Source organism: Rhagoletis zephyria, unplaced genomic scaffold (assembly GCF_001687245.7).
Source record: "Rhagoletis zephyria isolate East Lansing unplaced genomic scaffold, Rhagoletis_zephyria_1.1 Rzeph_scaffold_00907, whole genome shotgun sequence".
Lineage (NCBI taxonomy): Eukaryota > Metazoa > Arthropoda > Insecta > Diptera > Tephritidae > Rhagoletis > Rhagoletis zephyria.
This window is the reverse complement of record NW_016157991.1, coordinates 9,471-31,230: the sequence shown is the minus strand read 5'-3', so window position 1 is coordinate 31,230 and position 21,760 is coordinate 9,471. Positions and strand designations below refer to the sequence as shown.

The 21,760-nt window shown below is 33.7% G+C and overlaps 1 protein-coding gene across 1 annotated transcript in view; it reads left to right on the top strand.

Moving 5' to 3' along the window:
• The window catches only part of Naglu (N-acetyl-alpha-glucosaminidase), a 91,824-nt gene extending 70,278 nt beyond the window's left edge, over window positions 1–21,546 (top strand). The window contains exon 3 of the mRNA XM_017614821.1: window positions 19,764–21,546. Within this exon, the coding sequence (XP_017470310.1) occupies window positions 19,764–21,429 (1,666 nt within the window). The 3' untranslated portion in view covers window positions 21,430–21,546. The remainder of the gene's footprint in view (window positions 1–19,763) is intronic.
• The last annotated feature ends 214 nt before the right edge of the window (window positions 21,547–21,760 follow it).

Here is a 21,760-nt window from a genome sequence, read left to right as displayed (position 1 = left end):
TAACATGTTGCTTCATAAGCACTACAAAAATTTTCTAAATCAATTTTTTTTTTAATTTTAATTGTTGCACAGGTCTCTAGCAATAATCTGGCTTTAACAGATTGAAAAAATATCAATTAGTCGACGAGTTATAGCCAAATACCANAAAGAATATCAGAATAGAAGCCAAGGCAATCGTTCTTCGAAAATTAGCTAGTTTTCTTCCAAACTTCCACATGAGAAAGCCCAATATCTCCAAAACAATCGACAATTCGGGTGGCATCTTGATCAACTCGCTCAACTGTTGCCAACTGAATCTGATGAGCATGGCGAACGTTATCACCAAACTGCGCTTCCATTTGAAATAAGGTAACTATAGAGTGTGCATATTTTGAATTCCTAGATTTTTCTAATATCTTTGTCAGAGTGCACAATTTAAACATGTTAACGATTGAAAACTATTTTCGTTTCAGATACAGAGGAAAGAAATCTCCAGATGCAATACTCGCTGAAATTTGTTGGTGGTATAAAAACACCTTTGAAGAAGAGGAAGACGAGGAAATAGAGGAAGAAGGGGAAGACAAAGATGAAATTCCAGAATATCTGTTGGACGAAATTATCGACCTTTCTGATGATGATGACGATGACCAAGATATTAGAGAGAGCAGTGATGTTGATCCACAGCCGCCTGCTAAACGGCAACTGGCCAAATCATTAATTTAATTTATTTAATTTTTTTACTTAAAACTTTTCATAACTAACATTTCAAAATTATATTTTTTCCATATTTTTATAATTTCTTTTTCAATGTTTCTTCAAAACCAACACTGAAAAAATTGGTACATAAGAAATGAGAAGTAAATTAATATTAAGCTGGAAAACGCGAGTTTTGTATTATGATTGTTTTCTTTTCAAATGAAATTTATTGAAGAAACTGAGAAGCATATTACAGATCAAACAGAAAGCAAAAAAGACTTAGTTTTGTGGAAAATATGTTCAAAAAGCATGAAAAAAAAATTCTAACATGTTGCTTCATAAGCACTACAAAAATTTTCTAAATCAATTTTTTTTTTAATTTTAATTGTTGCACAGGTCTCTAGCAATAATCTGGCTTTAACAGATTGAAAAAATATCAATTAGTCGACGAGTTATAGCCAAATACCATACCATATAAACAATATCCTGAAAATCGGCATTTGACTGCAAAGTTCGAAGGTCGATTAAAAAAAAAATCGAACTAACATAAACAAACGCCGCGATACAGGTCTTCTAATTTAGCCTCTATTTTCACCCCTCACTCTCAGAATCGACCTAACTTTTGCTAACCTGAATTTGTTCCACAGTGTAATGATAAAATTAAATACACCTTCATTGATATAGCACATTTAAGATCATATTTTGGTAATTTATCCAGCTTTTTATAGCGCTTATTTTAAGTTTTCTCTGGCATATTTTTGCCAGCCCTGTTCATCAGTGCGTCCAAAATTTATACTACGCGGCCAAAATCTTTGAACTGTGCTGCCAAAGTTAGTAAAAAAAAAAGATTGCATTCCCATAAATACCAAATAAAAGCGGCGTTTAAGGCGAGTTTAACGAAAATTGTTCGTATGGTAAACTCCAAAACGGCCCATAAACTCGAGTTTATGGATCAACGTGAACATACTTATAATGCTGATAGATTTTGAGCCTCCATGAAATAAAATCCACCCCAAAGGGCCAGTTTTTCAGTGCGAGTTTAACTCTGTTTGTCGTTTAAACTAAGTTAAACTAACAGGTCTATTCTGAACGTTACCGACGATTTTGTAACCGGAAAATTTTATTACCAAAAAATTGTACCAGTTCTTGTCACCGCGATTCCTGGTACGTTGGTAATGCAGTTAAAATATTCAGCAATTCAGCTATGAAGAATTGTGGAAATTCTGGCATTGCATATTTCACGGGGCAATAATTTGTTACCAGCTTATGAGATGGTAACGAAATTTACCGGTTAAGTACAAGAGTAAACAGAATGCGAAAAGGGTTTAAAAATTGAGAGGAACTTTTTTTACCGGTTACAAAATTTTTATTACCAGCGCAGAATAGACCTGTAAGTGTGTAGTTTTTCAATAAAAATTAAACCTAGTTTAAACCATGATAAACCAACTTTTTGACGGATACTTAGATTTTTGAAGCTTCATTATTTGTTCATGTTGCTGGCAGCGTTACCAAATTGTTAATATTTAAAAATAAATTAGGGAATTTCGAGATGGGAATTTCTTTCACAGTAAATGGGTGTAAATATTTAACTCTTCTTAGAAGAAACCAAACAAGTCTAGTACATGATATACATATGTATTGAAAATATGTACATACAAAGAATGCAATTTTACTTCGAAATACAATGGATAATGGCATATGTGCTTACGTGTACGGTATTTCTCGACCCTACCCCAAAACTAAAAATTACTATGCTTGTATGTAGGTTGCGTTAACATTATTAAATGTTTTTATTTAATAAATTCAACAAACCATGGAGACGTTATTTTTATCATCTTTTTATTTTCTTATTTAATTCTTTCTCTTTTAACTTTAGATTTAGATTTAGATAAATATCCAATTGGAAAAAAAACGTTTTACAATCCTTTCTTCGAGAGTTACATTTGAATTGTACAATAAATTTAAAAAAAAATCGGACTTGTTAACTTATCACCATCAATGTTGAGAACATATTTGAGACATCCGGATTCCAAATTTGGTGTCACACTTTCGATTGGCTTCACATAGTTTTTACGGTTTCTATACATGAAATACGTTACACTTGTTCGAGGACTTTTTTCGCTTTTTTCTTTGGAGATATGATCTGTCAAAGTTTGCATTTTTTCGTGATTCTGACTAATCATGTACTCCTTCAAATCGTTATATCTCGATTTCTGCCCATCGTAGAGACTTCATCTTAACGTCGTCTTAAAGCTAGAGAAACGGCTTAATATTTCTATACATAAGATGGTCAAGATTGTCCTAAAGCCAACTTAGCTATTAACAGTTGAACTTATTGAAGTTGATTTGCATAGTGAAGACCAATAAATTAGGGATTTATACCCTGTAGGGAAACCGCGGACTAGTGAATCAAATTTCTAGTTCCGTACTAGGTCTTTATAGCCAAAAAGGAACTAGTCCGATACGAACTAGATACCCACCAGTCCAAAATCGGCGAAAAGTGGTACTTTTAAAAAACTATTTTTTTAAGTTTTTTTTAGTAGAAATCTATATCTAAAGTGACGAATTTAGAAATGGTTCGGAACTATAGAAAAAGGGATGCAGAACGAACTAGATCTTATTTGTCGAATTTAGAACTAGTTCGGAACTATCGAATAAGGGATGCAGCGGGTGGCTTGTTTACTTTACATAGATATGTGTTCGGCGGCTTTTTCGTTCAAATACGCTTCTATTCTGTACTTCGCAGATGCTTTTTCATAGCTTGGTAATACAAAACTAAAATTTGTGTTAACATTTCAACATCTTGGGACAGTCTGGAATCTAAGAAATAGCACCTCTGCAAACTCAGCTACAGCTAAAGGTATGTAAACGTACATTTCTTACAATCATTCAAACACATTTAATTTCAAATTGAAAACATATTTCATCCAAAACAATTTAAAATCGCACACACGGAAGAACCAAAAATATTGAAAAATCATGATACTTTTTTCTTTCGTCTGTCGATTTTAGAACTGGTTCGGAACTATAGAATTTCGGCCTAGTTCGGAACTTACGAAAAAGGGATGCAGCGGGGGGCAATTGACACTTCCTAGGACATCGCCATGTTAAATTCGCCAGTTGCTTGCATGCAAAAGAGATTTATCGCGAACCAGTACTGGGTCTAAATGTACTAGAAGCGCACCAGTTCAGAACTAGAGATTTTCCCCACAGGGTAATTATACCATCGTAATCTTTGTTTGATTCTCTATAAAAAAAACGTGGTTAAACAAATGGGGGTTTTTCAAGAACTATTTTTAAAATAGTTTTCTTTATGACGAGATGGTTTATTTTGTGAGAATCAACAATTTTTTGTAATTTGTTTTCCAAAACTTATGTTGAGATATATTTAGTAAGCTGTTAAACATCGAGTTTTTGCAAGAATTTAAATTTTATTGCAGATTTTGATAGAATATCCAGGTATAATATTTGTACGGCAAGATTTTTCTTTAAGGCGACAAACCCCTAAAAATGGGCGTGGCATTTGTAGGACTAAAGTTTGCAAAACTCAGATTTTATTGCGGATTTCGGCAGAATATCGCTTCGTTAACAACATTTGTTCCGCAATTGTTGAACGAAGACAAATTCCTTTGTTGGGCATTTATTCTTACTCGCTTTACGCATAATGGTAGTAAATGACAGAATGAATTACAACAAACACATCCTTTTGACATAATGCAAGCCGAAAACGTTGGTTCAAATCAATCCGCAATCAAGTTGGACGTTTTGCCCACAAACATTGCAATTTTGCGAGCAGTCTCACTGTAAAATCTCATTTTTACAATTTCATAGTTTCGGCTTACATTTATAAAATTCAACGAAAACACGTACCTATTTCGGCTGAGTTATCCATTTTCGGTTATTTAGTGTATAAAATAAACGCAAATTAAATGAGTACAACATGGCCATTAATGTAGCGATAAGTTGAACAACTTGCCAAAAAATCTAAATTTTTTGATCATTTTGAAATGTCACATTTGATAAAAATTTTTTTATAATTTTATAGATATACTCTCAAGGGAAAAATTAATACATATTAGCTTTATCATTTGTTTCCGTGAGTTTACATACTATGCGCGGATGATCATTTTTCGGGTGAATTTTTTTTTTTTCGGGCGAAACTCAGGATAAGGCTGATTTTGTTCTAGTGAGCTACTGGTAATAGTTACAGCTATGAAATTTTTACACATCATAAGAAAGAGCTAATGTTCGTTTTTGCATACGTAACCCGATTTTTGCTTTTTTGGGATTATGATACTTTTTATAGTAAATGCGCGATGCACATATATTTACATATATATGTGTTAAATATAGATATTTATGTGTTTTTATTGAAGACCGATAAGTAAAAATTGTTTTTCACTTATCGTAATTTCCTACTGGGTTGCTCATGCGGAGCAGTTCTCTTGTTCTCACTAACACAGTCACAGTTTAACTTTTGCCACCAACATCACCTTCAACGCCGACACCAACAATGTTATACACCATGATCAGTGTTGCCAGAACGTTTTGGACGAACCGGCTAAATTGGCAAATAAAACCGGCTAAAAACGGCTAAAATGTTTCAAATAAATTTCACATGTTTTATTTAAATAACTCACGAGTAAAAAGACTATTTCTTGGAGAGAAGAAACAAATTCGAGGCGGAAAATATTTTGCCAGCAAGAATTTGCAATTAGAACATATGATTGTGGCACATGGTTGGATTTTTTGTCGACAATAATTTTAATAAGCAAGTTCGTTAAATTTAAAAATTTATAAACTGGAGCGATTTTAAAATGAAAAATGTAAGTTAATACTTGTTTACTTAATTAATTTAGTTAATTCCATTGATTTGAAAGGTACTCGGCAAAAAAAAATTGTATTCTTAATCGGAATGCAATCTCAACCACAGTCCGACCGACAAAGAAATTGAAACGTATGTTGAAGAAAGTCGGACTGACAAGAAATATACCCGTAGACCCTTTTTTTGCCCCTCTGAAAGAATTTTAAAAATACTATACAAATTTCTTTTGTTTGAAATGCCACCGTGGACACTATCTGGCAGAAAAACTTTCAAATTTGCGTTCGTACAGAACGGTCATATGACCAGCAGATGTCTCGTAGGATTCCCAGAGAGTTTTGCTTTACATAGAAATTTGTGCTCTTTTATTTTCATTTTGACTCACTTCAGTGTTGGTTCCTTTAATTAAAGTTGGCATTCGGTTTTTGGAATTTAAATAAGTTCTCAGCAAAAAAGTTTGTTTAAAAAATACATATGTGTACATAGTGCTTGAAAATATCAATTTTTCCCTTACCGTAAACCTTTGGGAGTGGGCAAAAATAATGTTTTGTAATTTAGGCAGAATTGAATATGGGCTATCTGGGAGGACAATATCTACATGTAATATTTATTCTGTTTGTTGGCACTATATCCAAACACAAACGCACCTTAAGTGTCTTAACAGTGAAACAATTTCTTATTTTAGAAGTTTGCGAATAAAACTTCAGACTTAAAATTAAGACATTTACAACAAACATTTTATGAAGAAAATCCCTTCTTCGTTTAAAATAAAAATAAGCGAAATCGGCCTAATTTCATACAACCCTGCCTGANAATCCTTTATTCAAAGGGACTATATGAAGAATTATACAAATGGTAAAGATGCAATTGATTTAATGCATATAAATTAATCTTTTAATAAGTATTATATTTGTTGCATTTAAAGATTGCATGTTCAATATCTTAAAATGAATTACATTTGGTTTTTTTTTTTAATTACATTTTTTAGTAATGTTTTTTACTTTTTTCTCCAATCAGTCTTGCTAATCATTATGTTGGTTACATTTAAAAGTTAGATCTTCAATATCGCAATTTAATTACATTTGGTTATTTTTTCTAATTTTTCTAATTTTTGTGGAATGTTTTTTACTTTTTTCTACAATCAGTCTTGTTAATCATTATATCGGTTAAACTTTAAAAATATGTCTTCAATACATTACATTTCGTTTTTTAAAAATGTTAATTTTTTGTAATGTTGTGTACTTTTTTCTGCAATTTTCCACTTTCGCTTTGATGGAGTGGTATACTTAGTTGTAAATATGCAAAGGCGGCACTTGACCAACCCAAAGGATGCAGTGGTAAAAATACATGCACCAGCAAACGTGGACGTACACCCAAATGANCATTTCCACCTTCGCTTTTATGGAAAGGTATACTTACTTGTAAATATGCAGAGGCTTCACTTGACCAACCCAAAGGCTGCAGTGGTAAAAATACATGCACCAGCAAACGTGGACGGACACCCAAATGATCCTGACCTTCACAAGAGAATATATTTATTAATATTTGTGGATGCGTGGATGCGTGGATGTATACAGGGATACTAGCATGCAAAACTTACTTGCAACGGCTGCACTTGTTGTAAAACAGTACTTTTTGCAAAATAAATATGTAAATTATTGTTGTAATTCAAAATATTTCCATTATTTTTTATTTTTTTGCCATACTTACTCGAATTTGCTCAATAATAAAATGAATTTCTTCGAAACAATCGATGAAAACATCGGCAGTGTTGCCTGTTGAACTTTTTAAACGAGGACAATATTTCTCCTTGTATTTTAGTAGTAGTTGTTATAAATCAAAAAAGAAGGCAACACAGGCTAAGGCAGAATGGGGGAGCGAGACAACTGCCAGGTTATCCAACCTTATATTATTGAATCATGGTTATGCATATCCACATCAATGGTCGTCTGCAATAACGACACAATTCAAAGTTCAAAAAATAAAAACTGTACTACTGTTAAGTGGCTCTTGTCTGTAATCCTCGTCTAATCCAGTTCCAACCTTTTCTAAAGTAAGCAGTAAGGATTGCTAAAGTAAGTACTAAATATTAGACATGGATTCGACATGGATTAGATAGATATATGAGCCACTTAACAGTAGTAAGGGTTTTATTTTTTGAATTTTGAATTGTGTCGTTATTGCACAGGACCATCGATATGTACAAAGTATGTTATTTGTTTGTACAAATGTACTATAAGAGTTTTGCATCAATAAACGTTTTTTAAATAAACCAATTCATTTTTAAAAGTAAAACTTTTGATTTTCTACTCATTTGTTTTTTCCTGTACTGAGGAGTTTATAACGACAAAAATGAGTAGTTTGATTATTAGTGCTGAGGAGTTTATAACGACAACAATGAGTAGTTTGTTTATTAGCACTGAGGACTTGCTAATGACAACAATGAGTACTTTATTCATTAGCACTGATGTGTTTATAAAAACGAAAATAAGCAGTTTGGTAGTTTCTAGAGCAGGGCAGATATATTTTTCATTAATCAAAGTTTTCAATTAGTAAGAAGAGATAAAATATTACACCAACAAGGGGAAAGTGCTCAGTTTTATCCCATCGCCTGAACAAAAATGAGTATTTTAATAAGCACTTTTGTAATTAGTGATAATGATAAAATGAGCACTTACAGTGACGAGCAATACTGTAACATGGAGTAACACTTTTTATTTCAGCCGCCGCTATCTTTCCAAGTTCTAACGACATTCATACTGTTGTTGTATATTCTTATTGGTACATCTTTGCTTCCTCTGTCATAACGATTTGAAGTCAATTCAACAACAATAACAAAACCAGCAGACAAAAATGTAAATTAAGGTATATGTTACAGTTTTGCACTTATATATTTTTAATAACTTTTTGACAATTTTCACGAAAAAAAAATAATTATTATCACAATGTTCAGTACGCTTTTGCTTTTTTTTAGTTCGTGGTTTACTCCATTGGACGGACTTGGAAACTTAGTACGCCGCGCTTTTAGTTGATTTCGCAAATTCTCGACGAGATTCATGTCCTCGGATTGTGGAGGTCATTTCAAAGTAGCAAATTTTTGCTATTGTTCCAATCTTTGCGAATATGTGCAGCGTGTTTTGGTTGATTTTTCAGCAGAAACTCTAATTTTTTCGACTAAATCTTGCGAATTTTGTTGAAATATGAGCAGATACTGTTCCTTACGCATAATGCGTACTAACGGACCAACAATATTTTTGAAATACAACCCCAAACTATTATTGACCGACCACTGTGATTCACAGTTTTCCTTACATGATGCGCTTAGGCTTAATTTGGGTCTTTGATCCAATACCATGCCGGGCCATCCGACTGAAAGCGATTAATTTAGTCTTGTCAGACCAACTAACCTTCAATTAAATCTTAAAAATGTGTTTTTTTATTGCATTCTGTAAGGCCTAACATATCCCAATAGGCAACGGCCTGGTTTTCGTGCTATGCAGCAAAATTCTACCACTCTCGCGCATGTATTTTGATCAAAATTGTTTTTTTTTTTCTTCTATTATGCTGCCTTTGCGCTCAATTTGGCAATTCTTCGCCTCACTGTCTACTGATTTGCATTCAATTTTAATACCTTAAGCGCTTCTGTAGTAGTGGCTGCAGCGCCACTTGCTACTAAGTTCACAAGATATCGGACTGTAATATTTTTTGACAGACTTCCTTTGTCCTTAGTAACAATTTAGGCTATATTTTTTATCAGTCTTAACATTTTCATGTGGCAAAGTCCACAATTTTTATACCCGAGCGCACTTGTGCACAAGGGTATATTAATTTTGTTCACATAACGGTTGTTTGTAACAGCCAAAACGAATCGAGATAGCTATAGACAAATGTATACATAAATGATCAGGATGAAAAAAGAAATCGATTAAGCCATGTCTGTCTGTCCGTCCGTCTGTCCGTCTGTCCGTGTACACGATAACTCGAGCAAAAATTGAGATATCTCAACGAAATTTGGTATGTAGGTTTCCCTTAATCCAAGGTAGGTTGGTATTGAAAATGGGCGAAATCGGACTTTAACCACGCCCACTTCCCATATAACGGTAATTTCCAGAAATACGAAAACTGCGATATTTTAGTAACTACTGAAGATAATTCACTCAAAATTGATATTTACAATAATTTTTAGACGAAAAATAAGAATATTATAAATTTTTGGAAAATGGGCGTAGCCACGCCCACTTATGGTTACATGTGTATATCTTGGTAACCGCTGCACCAATTTCTTCCAAACTTGGCACAGTTGGTTGGCCTTGGTACAGCATAAAAAATCGCCGAAACTTTTTAAAATCGGACAATAACCACGCCCACATCCCATATAACTGTAATTTAGAGAAATACAAAATCTTCGATAAATCAGTAAATATTGAAGCTAATTTATTCAAAATTGCTGCTTGCAACAATTCTTTATAAAGAAATACGTTTATGGTAAAATTTTGGAAAATGGGCATGGCACCGCCCACTTATGATCACATATAAGTATATCGGTAACCGTTCTACCAATTTGAACCAAACTCGGTGTGGTTATTGTGCTTGTTTATTTTATTTATGTTTCCTGATTAGCCATATTATTTATTGGTGATCACTTCTTGAAAAAATTACAATACAGAAAAAAGTCATCTGACTTCGAACTAAGTAAAAGATAACTGTAAAATGCAAAACTGAGAGTCAGTGCAAAACTGTAACATTTGCCTTAACTCATGATATAATCGCTCAATTCGTCCGCCATTTGGTTTTTTTGACGTTTGCTAGCATTTTGATTAAACTCTCTCGAAATGATTCAAATGTCAAATAAATTCAAAATAAACAAATGAAATTTTATGATTTGAAAATTTTTTTATTCAAATGTGGGAAAAAATTTAGAGAAGAAAAATTAGTTGCTGCTTTAAAGGCTGCGAAAATTCCGTTGTCCTCTGTATGTATGTACATTCAAATTTTGTTGTTTCGACAGAAATATATTTATTTGGTTTGAGTGAAAATAAAAACAAACAAATGAAATGACAGCGAGAGAAAATTTCAAAAATTCTAGCAAACGTCAAAATTCCTAAATTTGGCTCTCAGCGATTGTACCTTATACATTTTTGTATCATGGGTTAACTTACATTTTTGTCTCCAGGTTTTTTGATTGTTGTTGGATTCACTTCAAATCGTAATGAGAGAGGGAGTAGGGGTGTACCAATAAGAATATACAACAACAGTATGAAAGTCGTTAGAACTTGGAAAGATAGCGGTGGCTGAAATAAAAAGTGTTACACCATGTCACGTATTTGATGCTCAGCTGTAGTGCAGGGCACAAACATATGTACATACACAAACCTATGTACATACGTACAAATATATATACAACCATTCAAACATATGTACATACATGAAAACATTGCTGTCCATAAGTACTAAACAGCTGCACAAGCACTAGATAAAGCTCCCATTTTAAGCACTGTACCTCTTCTTCACTCCCATAACAAAGCAACTACTACACTCATGAAAGGTTTTGTCATACGAATGAATGCCGCACGATAGAAAAAAGAACAATAGAACAAAGCTGAAGTAGAATCAAACTGAAGCAGAAGCAAATTGAAGTAGAACAAATGCGATGCTAAAATTTTTCAAATGGAAGTACGCGCATCACTCAGTGGAAGTAGCGGCGACAGCTAATCAACGAAAATTCATGCGTTTTCTTGCTTTGTATAAGTCCCCTTTCAGACACGTCAAGTCAACCTTTCAAGCAGTGTTGCCGTTTTAGCCCTTTGGTGGCTAAATTTGGCTACCAAATTCTTTTTTTGGCCACAAAAATTTGAAATTGCCCCTAGCCCTTTTTTTAGCCCTTTTCAAAATTTATTCATCATTGACATTAAAATTTTTTATATGATTTTCATGAATTTAACTCTTCGCTCATAAAGCGAACGCCTTTCCTTTAAGGCAAATAAACTGTTCATTGTGTCGCTAGCTTAAGTGGTGGAAAAAGTTTGTTTATCGGTTGCTTCTTTTACCTTTAAGTAACGCAGAAGTTGAAAGGACGTTTTCTATAATAAATTTCGTTAAAAATAAGCACAGAAATAAAATGAATTTTGCAATGTTAAACGCTTTATTAACTGTAAGATATGGCTTAAAAAATGTACCGAAATGTTGTCATGATTTTGATTTTACAGATGATATCAGGTTAATGAGAAATGAACAAAATTGTAACGACGAAGAATCGCTTAGCGATGATAGTATTGATATAGATATAAATATTTAATGTGTTAAAAAAAAATGTTTATAGATTAAATTATTTTACTATGAGTTCATTAAATGAATACTCTTTTAATTGTTTGATACATACAGCGTCGGACAATAATAAAGCACCGACATTTTAATTCTTTGTAAATTATAACATAACATTTTAAAAATTTCTTTTACAAATGGATATTTTTCGAAGCATAGTTTGAAATTATTTAAGTTATTTAGTATTGTCCGACACTGTATATAGATATGATTCTAGTACTTATGTATTCTTTATGTGATCTCATTTTTTTGTTTATGTAAGAAATTAATTTTTAAACTGTACATACATATGTATATGTATTAGGGCTGTGCGATTATTCGATTACTCGAGCAAGTTGGTTAATCAATTATTCGGTTAATCAATTACTGAAGTAATCAAGGTTTTGATTACTCAAAACGATGATTAATCGAGTTACTTGAAATATGATTACTCAAAAAAAATAATTTTGCTCGTTAAAAGAGTTTGCTTTGGAAAATGTTTATTTTCTTTTTTACATTCTGTATATGAAAAAAATTTTTCGTTTTAATTTTTGAAAACAGAAACGTTGTTTTCAAAGTATCAAGGAACTTTAACTACTTTATACATATGTAAAGAGTTGAAATGTTGATTACTCATTTTACTCGAAATGTTGATTAATCATAAAGCAAATTACTCAAATATATTTTTTTTTGGTTAATCAAAAATCTTGATTACTCGAGTAACTGAACTTTTGAGTAATCATAATTTCCAATTAATCGAATGATTGAGTTATTTACTTTATGATTAATTAAAATTTTGAGTATTCAATTAATCGCACAGCCCTTATATGTATGTCTTTTACGTTTCTGGGCCGTTATCTTATCCATTAACGATTTAACTATACTTTAAAATAGGTAAGTTGGCGGCCCTTAATATGCTTTATGTGTTACAAAACAAGTTTTTTTGTTGAATAAAATATTAATTCTTTCCAGAGTTCATTGTTTTTCTATATCATTACTTATAGAAAATGTTTGCGTGTATACTTATATATTTATATGTAGGTAAAAAAATTTAGCTACCATTTTTAGCCACAACGACGATTTTTAGCTCTTTTTTAGCCCTTTTTTAGCCTGAATTTAGCTACCACTCAAAATGTTTCGCGGCAACACTGCTTTCAAGTCTGCTCGTTCGTAGGCGAAGAAGGTGAGAAGAGAGGGGAAGAGTACAGATACCTCCGTACCGTCAATTCGTTTCAAGTTTTCTTGTCTCTTTTGATCTTTTCGTTGCTTCCCATTTANCAGATACCTCCGTACCGTCAATTCGTTTCAAGTTTTCTTGTCTCTTGTGATCTTTTCGTTGCTTCCCATTTAAAGAACCAAAGACTTGAATTCAATTAAAGTTGACGCGTGTGGAAGCAAACAGAAAACACAAAAGAGAATGCGAAAAAAACTGCTTTCAAGACTTGACGTGTCTGAAAAAGGACTAAGTGCATACCCAAATGTATATATGGATGTATCTGTGTCCGTATGGAAAAGTAGCTTAAGTCGAAAGGCCGGCTTTAGTATAATGCGGCATTCCCTTTATTTTTTAAACGACAAGGAATTTTTTGATGAGACTTAAAAAGAATATTGACTTGCTAGCATCGGAACTATTTCTTGCACGTTTATTTGCTAAAAATTGTTTAACGGCTTAGCGCCCGTAAGTCATTCGCAATTCGTATGCTGCGAATGCCGATTTATACTAAAGCCAGCCTTTCGACATAAGCTACTTTTCCATACGAACACAGGTATGTATGAATGTACATACATATGTGACCGCGCACTTCCTATACTAAAGTGTTTTACAAAAACCAAAGTGCAGAAGTGTTATGGCCTGCTTACCTAAATGAGGTGTGATATGTTTCCTTTTTTACCACGCTTTTTCTTTGTCTTGTTTTTGGCTTATGGGCTGTTTTTGCTTAGGCGTAAAAGCACATTTAGCGCATTTAGCTCTAAATGTTACTCTAAACGTACATTTATCCATACAAAATTCGTCACCAAATGCAACTAAATGCAAATCCATTTTTGCATTAAGAGTCTAAATGCTAAAAGCAACCCTGTGATCTTCAAAAATTTCAACGATTCGAACATGGTTTAATGAGAAAAAGTGGCAACAAAAGCATTTTTCGCGTATACAGTGGCTAGCTGCGTTTCAGTAATCGCCGATCGAGATTTCTTCTATTATTTTACATTATTTGGATAAAGAAAAGTTACCCAAATTCAACATCGATGTGATGCTGATAGAAATCTGGATCAATTTGTGATCAACTCTGTTTGTTTTGTTTCCTAATTAAGTGAGGAAATTTAATTGACAGCACCGACAAATGAATATATACACAAATGTTCGTTATGGTTGAAACAAATCAAGTTTTTGTATTGAATTGTTGGTTTTAAATTTATTGTTTCCTTTTCAGTAGGGTTTTTGCACATTATCTTTTCCCTGAGAATTGATCGTAATAGATACGGATCTGAATAAGCGACTGGAACACGGCTGTTTGTCAAAAGCATACGATTTCGAACTCGCGTAAATGTACATTTGCTAAATGCGGTAGCATGAACGCTCTTCGAAAACATATGTTCGAAAGTGCTAAATGTTGCATTTTAAATGCAGCAAAAACGCTGCATTAGCATCTGCGATTTTGCCTGCTCCTAGATATATGTACATATATTATGTATCTATGTATGTATGTATTTACAAAAAAAAACCACACAGTTTCAAAATATGCATTTTTATTAATTACGGTCTTGACGATGACTGCTAACTGCGTGGCTTGCGCTAACAATTGGTTATAAGTTGCTATACATACATAGTGCACTCGGTTGTCTTGCTATGAATTGCCGCTATTTTACTTCAACCCTTCTTTTTATACCCGAGCGCACTTGTGCACAAGGGTATTATAACTTTGTTCACATAACGGTTGTTTGTAACAGGCAAAACGAATCGAGATAGATATAGACAAATGTATACATAAATGATCAGAATGAAAAGAGAAATCGATTAAGCGGTGACTGTCTGTCCNGTTGAAAATTATTGAAATCGGACTTAAATTACGACCGCTTTTCATATAACGGTATATTTCAGAAATGATTGAAACTGCAATATTTCGAAATTTAAGGACGCTAATTTACTCAAAATTTATACACCCCGGCTTATCGTGTAGCGGAAGCTTTCGGAAAGGTAGAAAACATATATTTAATAATTGCGCCGGGTATTTAATGTTCGGCTCCGCCCGAACTTAGACTTTCTTACTTGTTGGTTTTACAATTTGCTTCACCGCAGAACTCAAGCGCTATCGTCGCTGTAGCAACCCAGTAGAAATCGGTTGTATGCATTCATGAAGAATGTTTGCTATATGAGTGAATTAGTGTGAACAATCCATGCATAGTCATGAATTTCAACGAATAAATTCAAATTCTAGCGAACTGCAAGCGAGTGTACGTCGTCGCTGTTTTAAGTACATTTCTTGATAAATTTGAAGTGGAATTTTTGTGATATTTTCAGTCTTGTATAAAAATTTTAGTGAACGGACGTGTTGTGCGATACTATTTTTAGCACAAAAGGGCTTTTACAAGATATGCATTTGCATATGTAAGTGCTACTTTTTTGTATGTCCCCGTATATTAAAATGTATCAGAAAAGTTGCATTTACATATGGGGATACATGTCTTGTAAGAACGCTTTAATACCGTTCCATTAATGCATTTTGTATGAATACAGCAGTAGTAAAAGTGTATGGTTAGAGTACGCATACGCTCTGAGAAACCATGCGTGTTAAATGGAAATGAAGGTTCATTTATACTGGCATGTATACCTGCTGCAAGCTCATGCCACCACCAGCGATGTCGTATGCATAAAATTTCTACTGGGAAATTCTATTTCGAATGGTGAAGTGTTTGTATTGTTGCGCAGCTTGCTATAGAATATTCTGTGTTGCTGTTAACGCTACCTGTAGTACGCCGCTTGGAAGTACTGCATAGTAGTAAAGTGTGCCTTTTAGCAGGTTTCGCGCAGCTCTTTAATAAGTACATACATATGCCCATCAGTACATCAACGAAGCCCGTTTACTTCATCATCATGATTGAATAATACAAGGTTCGATAAACTGACAGTCGTCTCTCTCGCACCGCTCCCTTAGCAATGGCACCGTGTTGCTTCTTTGCAAATTTACTTGGACAAAGTGTTGCTTTGCTGGGAAATAGAAGTATAAGCTTTTGTGCAATATGTTTATTTGTATATGCATATGAAGCACATTTAACTGATGAAAACATAAACTGTTTTTAAATTGGATGTTTACATAAATCTCATAGTAGTTTTATTATAATTTTGAGTCTTTTTGCAGTTTTTCTACGGCTAAATAGCACAAAAATTTCGTAATTCACGTAGATATATTAACATTTCGTTTAAAATGCCAGATTTCCTGCAAACACATTAGAATTTACAAAAGGAATTTCAATACTATTTGCCTACTTCGGGTACTATTCTAGTACCATTTTCGCAGCAATGGATCTCACTCCTCCCCTTTCCCCATCCTTCGTAAATGCAACATTTTGTAAAGGAGTGTCAAACCGCTGCTGTCAATAATTATCTAACCTTATATTATTGAATCATGCTTCATCATAAATATCTCCATACAAACATATGTACGAATGGATGTAGTTACGCGAAGCACGCTTGCATCATTTATACATATATTGCTTGGTAGCGGCAGAGCTGAAATGCGCAATGAGTTCGTTCGTACATACATATATATGTATACATACATACATATGTGCACTCAAACATACATATATACATATGTAGGTACTCGTACCCATCATGCGTCGCTTTATTTATTTTTTCCCCTTCCCTATACTACCTACATCTTCCTTCTCACCCATGTAACGTTTTCAGTTTTAAAAATTTCACTCTCCATTTTTGCGATAACGCCGCCTAAGAAGTTTCACTTCAAAAATTCCTCGAACACGTGTTAGCTTATTTCATGTATAGAACCCACAAAAAAAATGAAGCGAATTGGAGACATGACAAAATTTTTTACGAAATCCGTCTGACTTAAAAAAGAATGGCTCATATACAGATATTTTAGATGGCTTTCCTTGTTCACGCCGCAGGGGGCTCAGGCCATTATTGTCTCACAAAAGGAAGCCGTGGAAATTTTAAAAATTTTATACCGTCCTCCTTGCAGTGGTGTCTGGTATTTTTGCAGCTTCCAAATGCGCAACTCATTTTTGTTTTTATTATTTTAAAAAATAATTTTATGGTCTCACAAAATTGAAAAAAATTTATACCGTCCTCCTTGCAGTGGTATCTGGTATTTTTCAGCTTCCAAATGCGCAACTCATTTTTCTTTTTATAATTTTTTTTTTTATTATTTTATTTTTTCCTTTGTCGACCAAAATCTTTTCAGAAAAAAAAAATTATTATAATTTTCAATCTGGAAGCTTGATTTTGATGAAAATGTCATTATCTCAGCAAAAGTCAAATGGCTAACATGGCCTAAAATGTCATTAAGTGAAACTACCCATGGTAGAAAAAGGAAGGTAGTTTCACTTAATGACGTTAGCAGCCATGTTAGCCATTTGACTTTTGCTGAGATTATTTACATACATTTTCATCAAAATCAAGCTACCAGATTGAAAATTATAATAAAATTTTTTTCTGAAAATAGTTTGATCGACAAAGGAAAAAATAAAATAATAAAAAATAAAATTATAAAAAGAAAAATGAGTTGCGCATTTGGAAGCTGCAAAAATACTAGATACCACTGCAAGGAGGACGGTATACATTTTTTTCAATTTCCAGCGCTTCCTTTTGTGAGACCAAAATGGCTTGAAACTTGCGGTTTGTATGTTCTCAACATTTTGCTACCACGGATATTAGCATTAATTAATTATTAATTACACAGGTCAACAACGTTTTGTTCTAGGAAAGTGTAGGGTCATTTTCGAAGTAAATTTTTGCGTAGAATCCGAATCCGGGGTTTAAATTGCTCTATCACGTCAGGACTTTGAGATATCCTAACCTAAAAGTGCAAAAACAGCGTTTTTTGCACTTTTAGGTTAGGATATTTCAAAGTCCTGACGTGATAGAGCAATTTAAACCCCGGATTCGGATTCTACGCAAAAAATTACTTCGGAAATGACACTACACTTTTATAGAACATTCCGAACCCATTTTTTTGCAGACCTGTGTTATTGTTATTGCAAATAAACGATGAGTTGCTGAGCCAAAATATCTTTCAAGAAATTAACGACATTCCAATATCCGTAAAGGAGGAGGCGAAAGTAAAAATTGGTTTTCGTCTCTATGATTATTTAGTTTTTAATTTTTTAAATAGCTTACAGAAGAGCATGAAGAAAAAGAATTTCTCGAAAAATAAGTCCACTTAACGATGTCGAGTTTAATGGGCTGGAGAATTTTGCAGGTTACTTTGTGTCGAAAATGGGTCTGGCGCAATTCGGTTTCAGGACGAGTGAAGGGAAAGACAGTAATTCTACTTTCGTTAATTGCATATCTGAAGAAGGTCTTTATAAACCAAGTGCTGATTTTTTTAAGATTTTGGAGCATTTGAACTCGAAATTTATTGAAATTAATGATGGAAAATTAACAATCTCCAAAATAAAAATGTATTGTACAATCCAAATTTTACTATCGAGGAAAGAATTGTAAAACATTTTTGTTTTTAGGAAGGACATTTTTTCGAATACGATATTCAAATCTAAAGTCAAAAGAGAACAAAACTAAATATGAAAATAAGATGAGAAAAATGACATCTTGCTGGGTTTGTTGAATTTACTAAATAAAAGCATTTAATAATATCAACGCAACATACATATATATAGATTAATTTTCAGTTTTGGGGTAGGGGTGAGAAATACCATAAACGTAAGTGCATATGCCATTATCCATTGTATTTCGAAGTAAAATTGCATTCTTTGTATGTACATATTTTCAATACATATGTACATCATGTACTAGACTTGTTTGGTTTCTTCTAAGAAGAGTTAAATATTTACACCCAATTACTGGGAAAGAAATTCCCATCTCGAAATTCCCTAATATATTTGTAAATATTAAAAATATGGTAACGCTGCTAGCAACATGAACAAATTATGAAGCTTCAAAAATCTCTGTATCCGTCAAAAAGTTGATTATTGAAACTACCTTGTTTTTTATCATGAGCCTACCTTCCTTTTTCTACTATGGTTTAAACTAAGTTTAAACGCCCATCTGGCTGGGTTAAACCGAGTTTAAACAATCAGCTGTTAAGTTGTATATTTGTAGTCAGCTGCCAAAATTTAGATGAAAGAGGAGGAATAAAATTGTTTGGTAAATACACGAAAACAGACTCATTTGTATAGCGGCACATACATAAATAAGCGAAATGTTCATCCGTAAGATGAAAATTGGACACAAAAATATTAACAAATGCTACTTGGGTTGGAGTTTGCTTGCATAGGGCAATTTGGTCGGGTAACACATGAAGCACCTAACAAATTCTTTAAATATCCGTCTATAATCTTTCAGAACTTTAAACGTGGTCGTATCAAAAGTGAAAATATATAGCTGAGGTTTTGTATTTGCATAAAGATAAAACAGTGTTGCAAAAAAAAAATAACTAAACTTTAAAGTGAGTTTAACTAAACTTTGTTTAAACTGAGTTTAAACCAGCACTGAAAAACTGGCCCTAGGTGTAATGAAATAGTAAAATATACATAGATTGCGCATACATATTACGATGTTATTAATGGCCTCTTATTAATTTTAATAATGTTTAGAAATTTATCTTTGAGATATTTAGTAGCAGTAAACACGCAGTCTTCATAAAATTTCTAAAATTCGACTTTCCTTCATGAAATGCTTTGAGATATACATACATACATATTCATGTATACATACATAGACATATTCATACGTGATCAAAAGATAATATTCATTTTACTATTATAGGCAGCGCATGGGAAATATTCGTGGTTGGGGAGGACCGATATCACCATCATATCGACGCATGCAAAAGCTACTGCAGAAACGCATTCTAAAAGCAGAACGTGACCTTGGTATGCGAGTGGCATTGCCTGCTTTCGCCGGACATGTGCCAGTTGCCATGAAAAACTTATTTCCCAACACAACATTTACGGCCGTGGAACGTTGGAATCGTTTTCCCGATAAATATTGTTGCGCTCTCTTTCTCGATCCACACGAGCCGCTTTTTCGCGAAATCGCTACAGAATTTCTCAATCTGACCATTAAAACTTACGGCAGTGACAATATTTACTTCTGTGATCCGTTCAATGAAAATAAACCAAGGCTAGCGAGTTCTGAATATATGAACGCTACTGCCTTCCATATTCACGAGTCAATGCGTTTAGTAGATGAGAGTGCCGTCTGGCTGCTGCAAGGATGGATGTTCGTTAAGAACATCTTCTGGACCGATGAATTGATCAAAGCGTTTCTGTTGGCAGTTCCACGTGGCAAATTGTTAGTATTAGACCTTCAAAGTGAGCAGTTTCCACAATACGAACGCACATATTCGTTTCACGGCCAACCATTTATTTGGTGTATGCTTCACAACTTTGGGGGGACTCTCGGAATGCATGGATCTGTGGATATTGTGAATACGAGAGTTCGTTTAGCTCGAAACATGGCAAATAGCTCCATGATTGGTGTCGGAATCACGCCGGAGGGCATTAATCAAAACTACGCTATGTACTCGCTGGCCTTGGAACGCGGTTGGTTGCAAGAGGACATCGATTTGGATTTGTGGTTTGAAAGTTTTGCTGATGTGCGTTATGGTGTACTCGACCCCCGATTACATAACGTTTGGCAGCTACTTCGCCATTCCGTATATTCTTATAGAGGATTATTGAAAATTCGGGGTAAGTATTCTATAGCCCGAAGGCCGTCGACAAATCTCAATCCATGGATGTGGTATAACACTTCAAGTGTTCATAAAGCACTGGACCAGCTGCTTACGGTGAGAGCGAATGCTAACATTCCTCAATATAATATGCCGTTCTTCTCACATGATCTAGTAGATTTAACACGGCAATTTTTGCAAATAACCTTCGATCACTTGTACGTGAACTTAATGTCCTCTTACAGGAATAAGCAAATTGATAGATTCAATCATGTAGCTGATAAATTGTTGGAAGTCTTGAACGATCACGAAACTATATTGGCCACCAATATGGATTTTTCACTTGGTCGATGGCTAGAAGCTGCTAAAAATTTGGGGCGTAAACCAGTGGAAAAACAGCTTTATGAAATGAACGCACGTAACCAGATCACTGGCTGGGGTCCTAATGGCCAAATTCTTGACTATGCAACTAAACAGTGGTCTGGCGTTGTTAGAGATTATTATCTTCCGCGATGGACTTTATTCTTAGAGATGCTACGGAAAAGCTTGAAACAAAGTGAAAAGTTCAATGAGGATGCTTTCAAACGGGTCGTTAGTCAGGAAATCGAAAATCCATTCAGTATCAGCTTTAAAGAATATCCTTCGCAGCCGGTTGGCGATACTTTTACTGTCGCGCAGCAAATTTTCCGCAAGTGGACTATATATATCAACGACTTAACTTTCCTCACTCATTGTAGTAATCCCGTAAGGATTATTTAGTCAAATAATTTTGTACGAATAGAAAATAAAACGACGATGCTAACCAATGTGTTCTCAAAAAAATACGATATAGTTAGATACTAACCCTTCCGTCCTGAATATAACCTTATAAATAAATAATTTCGACATACATACATCCTAGTGCTCACTATGTCAAATTCAATGACATCTGTCGCCAAATAAGTGAAAAAAAATTGTTATATGGAACTAAAAAACGGGTTATCGACTGATTTATATCATAATAGGTCTTCAGCCTTTTTTGGCTCCTAATATAAGTGGTTGGTGGTTGGAAAAAGAGATAAAGTTGTGTCAAAATATTTACTCAGCATAT